General features: G+C 39.1%; 1 protein-coding gene across 3 annotated transcripts; it reads right to left on the bottom strand.

Moving 5' to 3' along the window:
• Nucleotides 1-310: 310 nt before the first annotated feature.
• LOC132644917 (DUF724 domain-containing protein 3) lies at nucleotides 311-7,555 on the bottom strand. Of its 3 annotated transcripts, none has more exons than XM_060361582.1 (9): nucleotides 7,016-7,555; nucleotides 6,010-6,420; nucleotides 4,708-5,109; nucleotides 2,890-2,968; nucleotides 2,584-2,729; nucleotides 2,299-2,383; nucleotides 1,769-2,209; nucleotides 1,387-1,545; nucleotides 311-1,317 (listed from the first exon to the last, which is right to left on the bottom strand). In XM_060361582.1, exons 1-9 carry the CDS (start codon nucleotides 7,478-7,480, stop codon nucleotides 638-640), a joined length of 2,868 nt encoding a protein of 955 aa, XP_060217565.1. In that variant the 5' UTR covers nucleotides 7,481-7,555; the 3' UTR covers nucleotides 311-637. The 3 variants fall into 3 exon arrangements, with proteins under 3 accessions (XP_060217565.1, XP_060217564.1, XP_060217566.1); XM_060361581.1 differs by having other exon boundaries at nucleotides 2,584-2,816; nucleotides 7,016-7,554; XM_060361583.1 differs by having other exon boundaries at nucleotides 2,584-2,816; nucleotides 6,010-6,413; nucleotides 7,016-7,203.

The following is a 7,555-nucleotide window of genomic DNA, read 5'->3' as shown; positions in this document are numbered from 1 at the left end:
TGAACTGTGATGCAATCGAATATCTCAGTAAAGAGCATATTAAAGGTCCAAGATTTGGACCATGTCAGCAATCAGCATCCACATTCTGCTTATATTTTTATTTTATTTTTTTGAATAAGACATTCTGCTTATATTTGACTGAAATGAGACATTTGCAAATGCACAAAACATTGCAGCTGAACACTAACAATCCCAACACTTTTTTCTCAACTTTCAAAATCCATGACACGACTATTTAGATAAATTTCAACAACTATCGAACAAAATAGAAATTAATTTTGAAGACTCACCAGAGATAAAGAAAATAACAGAGGCACAATCAACAACAGCATCAGATTCATCACATAACTATTTCCTCTGGCCCGAGGAAACTCGTGGTCAAATAAGTTTCTAAAGTCATTTTGAACCTTAAGGTCCACGAAATGTTGTCCGGAGCTCACAAACTATAGGCCATCCAAAAACATGTACGACTCCAACGAAGTTACCTAGACAGGACATATACAACATTTGGCATGATCTACAAATGGTTGACAAAACACGTACCCAAACTAAGACACTAGTGATTACAATACCGTTCATGCAATAGCAGCGACCCATGCTTCAAGGTAAACCCTTAACGGTGAAATACTGATGGCAGTTAGAAAGGTTTACTAGCAAGACTGTCATATTCATCATGTGCCTTCTTTGTGTCTGCTTGAACATCCTTTAACTTTGACGTTAAACCATCAATTTCACGGTCCTTAACCTCCTTCCTCGAAGTAGCCAGGGATAGTTTATCCTGTAATTCTGCTATTTGTTTATTGATCTCTTCAATCTCTCCATCAATACGTTCTTTGTCCGTATTATGCATGATAAGCTGATTATCAATATCTGCAACCTGTGTTTCAAGCTTTTCCTGCTTATCTTTCATCAACAATAACTCAGTCAGACGATCTCGTACAAGCTGCACATCAAATCCCTGGGTTTCCAAGTCACTGAGAGTCTCCAAAATTTCCTGAATGGTGCTTCTAGGATCGTCATAGTGCAATCTAGAAGTCCTCTCTACGATGCTTACAAAAGTTACCATATAACCTATAGCTACTCCTTCACGGGAACTCTCTTTACAGTTTTCCAACGGATTGAAATGTGGCTTCTGAGGAATCCTCCTGAAAATATCCATGGATTCAATTGTTGACCAAAGTAGTGTATTTTTCACAAAAGGCAAGCTCTGGCTTTCAGTTTGGGCTGCTGGTGTCCCATTGACAGGAGGTTGCATGGGAATCTCTTGTTTCTCCCTCGTCTCAGCACATTTTTTCGGACTACGTGCAGGTGAAACTCCTGGAGGAGAAAAATATCATCAAATAACAGCCAGAACAGGAAGCAACTAATGAAAGGTTAGTAGCTTACTCGATCCATCAACAGAAGTTGGAGACTGTATTTCTTCAAACCACTTTGCAAGGGGTTGATCATCGAATCCATTGTAGGGTATTTCAGCGAGAACTTCCTCACCATCGCTTGCTATCCTGTTTGATTCAGAAGTTTTCACTCCAGAAGAGTCAACAGAACCTACAGAAGGCCAATGGGAGGTTAAACACACGAGAAACTCAACAAAGAGAAGTGCAGCATATAAGCTGTTCCTCTCTGTTGCATGATATAAACTGCGTTCTAAACAATCTGCATATGGCTTTCAAAATTCAGCACATCCACTAAGTGTTCAAAATCATGCACCAAATTGCCAACATCACCCTCCAAAATTGCAAATACTACTACTACAGAAGCCATAACTCACCTTGAGCTTGAGATTCAATATTTAAACTTTTTGCCTGTCGTTTTTCCCTCTTTACATAATGCTTCTCATGCTGCTGGGATGAAGACTGAACTGCTTTCTCATTTGACAGTTTTATATGGGCCACCTTCCTCGTCCTGCCTCTTTTTCTGCTGTGCCCAATTTGAACCTCTGCCTGCTCCTTACCATCTTTTTGATTGGGAACCTGTACCAGCTCCTCAATATATTTTTGATTGGGAACCTCTACCAGCTCTGTACCATCTTGTTGATTGGGAACCTCTACCAGCTCCTTACCATCTTTTTGATTGGGAACCTCTACCAGCTCCTTACCATCTTTTTGATTGGGAACCTCTACCTGCTCCTTACCATCTTCAATTACCATAACTTCTAGCTCGACAGGACCTGAGCCCTGATCTTTTGAATGATCTCCAGTTAGTTCCTTATCTACAAAAACAAAGCAGAACACCTTAAGGGGAAAACTGGAAATCATTTTGTACCCTCAGACTGTTGGCCCAAGGAATTTATGATAATACCTGTTGGGACTGAAATTAGTTTCTTAGGTGGTCTTCCCCTTTTTCTTTTCTGACTGCTCTCTCCATCACCTAAGTGGTTGGTCTCCTAGAGAAAAGGCAAATTCAGAACAACAAGGCGGTTTAAAAAGTTCAATTGAAAGTACTGAACTTGAACAGAATCTTACAAGTATTAGAAAGGAATCGAATTTAAACAGCATGGCATAAGTAATTAAGTCAGAACTCTCAAAGCACACAACAAGAAACAGAATAGTGTGGGAGATATTATGCCTTTGAATCTCAGCTTACCTGTATACCATCTACAGCAGCATCAATCTGCATACCATCTACAGCAGCATCAATCTGCTTCTGATCTCCGATAGCTTCCAAAGATTTGTTATTAATTTGACGAGACTTTTTAGCCTTCGAGCTCCTAATTTTAGTACACTCCAACCCTATGATGACAGGAACATCAGTTTCTTTACGCGTAGAACGTTTTGGAGTAACGTCAGCAGCATTTTCTATTGCAATACCCTTGTTACCTGTTAAGCAGCTCTAAATTGTATTTAGATTTCAAAAGTACCAAAAAAAACATACGAAGCAAAGAAATAATACCTCTTGTAGGAGATTTTAGGCCTCGCAACTTCTCAAGTGCCCCACCCTTCTCTTCACCAAGTTCCTGGCCTCTCTTTCTCTGCGTATATTTGGATGAATGCATTAAGCACTTTCTTTTTCTTTTCTTAAATTAGATGAATTTACCGAGTATGAAATCTGATTGACACAATTAAATTGGAATGAGCATATGGAAATAAAGAATTTTCCAAGACCTTTCTTCACCCAACTAGGGGTGAACCCAAGCGGCCAAGCCAAACCCTTGAAAGGCGCAGCTCAGCTTGAAGGAAAAGCTTTTTGGCCCCCCAAAATGAATAAGTAGCTCAGGCTCAAGCGAGATGTTCAAAGACAGCACGCGTCACAACTAAAACAAGAACCCAAAAGATAACTTCTGAAAAGGGAGCAATCTAGGAATCAGCAACAAGATCCAAATATTCATTGCAATTCCTCATTTGCCTACAGGTATTGTAAACGATGAACAAGAGGAAAATAGGGGAAGGAAGAAGCAATAACTTCAGCTCAGACCAAATTTAGTGAAGCTGTAGACCCTCAGATAGAATAGAGTAAAGCCAAATCAATCACCCCGCAAAAGACGACTTCTGCTAGGTAGCAATTCAAAATTCAGTCTGGAGTCTAGGAACCTTTGATCTAGATTAGCAGATGGAGACTGCAGGTTGTTAAGTGGCCTTCAAATGGATGGAGAATAGGAGAAAGCGAAGAAGAGATACCAATTAAAAATACCAATTAAAAATAATAAAATGTAACAAACAAACAAAGAAGAAGCAGCTCTATTTTCATCATTGAAGGAAAAGAGGAAGCAGAAGACTGAAGACAACAAATTTTAAGAGCTATTGGCTTTAGGTTGGTCAATTGACTGACACATTTACATAGTTAGTGGCAGAATAGTAAGAACATAGTCAAGTAGTTCACCAGCATGTTAATATAGTCAGATACGAAAGGGAAAGCAAAAAATAGATAAGCTGAGCACATTGAACTACATTCCTGAGATCGGCTCATTTGGTTAATCAGGATAGCTCCAGCTTGAAGGGTTATGAGCTAAGCCAGACTCAGTTAGCTCACAAGTGGTCAAACTCACTTGCACCTTGCTTCCAATTGAAAGAGTGGTCAATTGATACAAACGGTCAGTTGCGGCACTACTCAGCATCTGTTTTGCTACTACTAAAACGTCACATCAATTTATGCTTCAATGCTGCAAAAAATTCTACGGAAAAACATCTTGGCAAACAATAGACACTCTATTTAATATTACAAGTGATGACTCTGTACACATGACACAACTAGCTTTATTTTGTCATCTAGCAACACCTCACATTGCTTCCTTCATCAATTTCAGCACACTCAAGCCAGAGATGTGGCTAAAGGAGCAACAGATTCCTCCCATAGTCAGCATGCATGTTAATTGATCTAAACAAGCAAAAAGGCGACAAGCCTCGTGGGGGTTGAAGCAAATGCATGAAATGAAGCACACACTTCCATGAATTAAGCACACAATTTATGGAAGATTAAAAAATACTGTACATATAGGAATTTAGTACTATAATAAACAAATTTCAACTAAAATAACTACATTTAGCATCCAATATACAATAGTGTTAATATTAATTCAACTCCTCAAAATTGGGATCCAAAAAGCGTCATTATTTGAAGCTTTCACACTTCTCTGAAGCGTATGGCTTCACCCATGAAACGCTACCACCGTGCTTCACATCGCTTCATTGCATTAAGCGATGGCTTCTAATAACACTGACCCACCCCTCGGCTCTATATGCAATAAAAAATTGGCAGCGAGAAATGACTTACAGTTCTGTTCTGCCAAGAGCGAATATGAGGTTGCTCATCTCTAGCTACAGTTACTGAACTCTTCATTTCAGCATTTTCAGTTCTGGGGCTGGGATGACCAAATGGACTCTTTGTACGGGGTTTCTTAGAAGGCTTTGAACTAAGTTTACATGCTTCAAGTGACATGTCTTTGGGCGGCTCTAGTGGCTGTGGAGATGCAGCATCACGATTGGAAAGGGGAATCTCATCAGTTGAAGGTGTCTCATTAAGATCCTCTATATTCTTTATAGAATGATGTGTTTTTTCCTCAGAGATCTCATTCATAGTGCTTGATCTGCCAAGTGGAATATCCTTCTGTGGAAGACTAGCGTCATGGCAGTTATTGCTTCCATTAGTTTGACAATCTGAAGGAATTGGAATGTCCTGAAAGTATATTTGGGTAAGCTTTAGCAAAAGTGAAGTAGATAATACTGAAGGGCCTGTCAAACAACACTAGATTTCAGTTTTCACCCACTAACAATGTAGGTCAAAGATCTGGAACCAGAAAGTCAACACGAACCTCAGTTCTTACTATTTAGCTTAATCAGTACCATGTACTTTGCTTAGACACTGTACAAACTCAGATCAATTGAGAGCATTATCACATGAACACTTCTTAGCTCAAGTCATATTTACAGTCAGATATACAGTTAAGAAAGTCAAATTACTCAAAAAAGAATTAGACATGGAAAAGACGTAACAACTTATAAAGCAAATGCTAACACGTAACTAACCTTAAAGGAATTTAAAAAAAAAATGACAGTAAAAGAAGATTATTATTTGTCTTTTGTTATCCAAATATTTTTTCAGAGGAAAACTCAAGCTACTAAATGTATATCTTCCTCAAGTCAATTCAGCTCTGATGTCCACACCCTGATACTGGAAATATCTTGATAGACACGAGATGCCAACGCCATGTAACAACAAAGAAAAGATTAACCTTTTACAGCTTAGGAGTAAAAGAACATCTTGCCCGAGTGCCATCCGTCACGTAACCAATGTTCATATTTCAACTTAAATGAACAAATTCCACCTACATCGGGATGGTTTGTTACTCGGGGAAGTGGGGCGGCAGCTGCAAAATAAATTGGTGCTTTGCTACTTACAACTTACAGAAGCAGATGGATTATATAAGGCCAGCAATAAAACCACTATCACCATTATTAATTTTTTGACAAGTAAAACTACCACCATCTGACCACCAGGAAAGAAATAATAAAACAGAAGTCTGATCCCATAAAAGTAACAAGACCTGAAAACCAAAGGAATTCAAATGGACCATACCCGATTAGTAAACCATTGCCCATCTTTCCAATCCATATGAGGTCTCAAATCAGAGTCACTAAACTCCTTCTCCTTGTTTGTGGTCTTAAAAAAGACAATATACTTACAACCAGCAAGCTCTCTAGTGATGACACCACTCCACCAGGCAAGATCATAAAATGCATCCACCTTTTCCAGCAAATTGAATTTCTTCCTTGTGATTTGCGGTGGAAGAGGTCGGATATGGAACGAATCAACTGTTACTTTGTCAATAGCTGCCTTTTTGTTGACTGTCCTATAGCTCTCCACCAAAAAAAGGCCATTTTCACAATGTTCAAGGACTTTTGAGGGAAACCAAGCATCACGGCAATCATCTCTATCGAATGCTACTTCCACATTCTTTCCCACACTAAACATCAATGAGCCTGTTCTCTTTCGACAATTAGACATGACGAGATAAGAGGACAATTATAGAAATCAAGAATTCAAATGGATAACAACCTTAGACGAGAAGGGATATGAGCTTTGAGTAGAAATGAAAACAACAGAGCAATGAACATGAAACAAAGGTATGTTTTGGTTAACTTGAATGTTTGGTATGATCAAACATGTTTTTTCTGGAAAATGTATTACTATATGAAATCATTTTGCAATGTTTGGTTACACAAAACAGCCTCTCTACCCCCACAAAGGTAGAGGTAAGGTATGCGTACATGCTACCCTCCCCAGACCCCACTTGTGGGATTACACTAGATATGTTGTTGGTTGCATGAAATGTGAAACATCCTCTCTCTAAAGAAAGGTAAAATAACTTTCATGCTCAAAAATGTCACTAAACACACGAAATCGTGCCCTATTGTACCATAATACCGGAAAATGATTCTTGAAAGTTAAAGCATTTCCTCATAAATACATCATGCAAAAACATTTTCTTTCATACCTATAAGACCAAAAGAAATAACTGAACCCCAGTAGAAGTAACATACTGAAACACAATTGCAGTTATGGAACGAAAAAATGACAATACCTGCTTCCCGGGTCGGACCCATTTCCCTTTGACCCATTTTTTATGAAATCTCAACTCAGTGACACCAAATACAAGTTCGTCCGGTGGGTTATTAAACGTCACTTGATACCTAAAACCCTCTAACACCCTCGTTACGACACCTGTCCACCAACCATCCTTATAAGAAGCGTCGACAACGTCGTACAACTCAAAACTCTCAACTGTCTCAACCGGAGGTACCGGTCGTACAAAAGAAACAGACAATAGCTCCCTTAAAGGCTCGGAACCATTTTCGTCGGCGAAAATGTTGTTATACTGAACCAAAACCCTATTTTTCTTCGATGTGGGAGAAGAGAGACCGAGGACTGTGGCTTCAAACCACACTCCTTTGAAACCTTCTTCGTCGGAAGTGACTTCAACAGTGGAGCCTTTTGTGAGATATTGGAGCTGCTGCTGGAGTCTAGTTGTTCTTGTACCACCACGCATATTGTTTTGCCCCTCTTTCTTTTTAGGGCTTTTTGTTAAAATCCAACTGCGAATTCAAAGCCCTAGAATTGTTAA

This window comes from Lycium barbarum, chromosome 6 (genome assembly GCF_019175385.1).
Source record: "Lycium barbarum isolate Lr01 chromosome 6, ASM1917538v2, whole genome shotgun sequence".
Taxonomy (NCBI): Eukaryota; Viridiplantae; Streptophyta; class Magnoliopsida; order Solanales; family Solanaceae; genus Lycium; species Lycium barbarum.
The sequence above is the reverse complement of the archived record's forward strand: the minus strand, read 5'-3'. Positions and strand labels throughout refer to the sequence as shown.

Excerpts from the sequence above, each read along its gene's own strand:
- LOC132644917 (XM_060361581.1), bottom strand. The coding sequence starts at position 7,480 with ATGCGTGGTGGTACAAGAACAACTAGACTCCAGCAGCAGCTCCAATAT. Across the intron at positions 2,817-2,889 it reads CCTAAAATCTCCTACAAGAG|GTAACAAGGGTATTGCAATA; the intron begins GTATTATTTCTT and ends GCTGCTTAACAG. Across the intron at positions 1,546-1,768 it reads TATTGAATCTCAAGCTCAAG|GTTCTGTTGACTCTTCTGGA; the intron begins GTGAGTTATGGC and ends GGCCTTCTGTAG.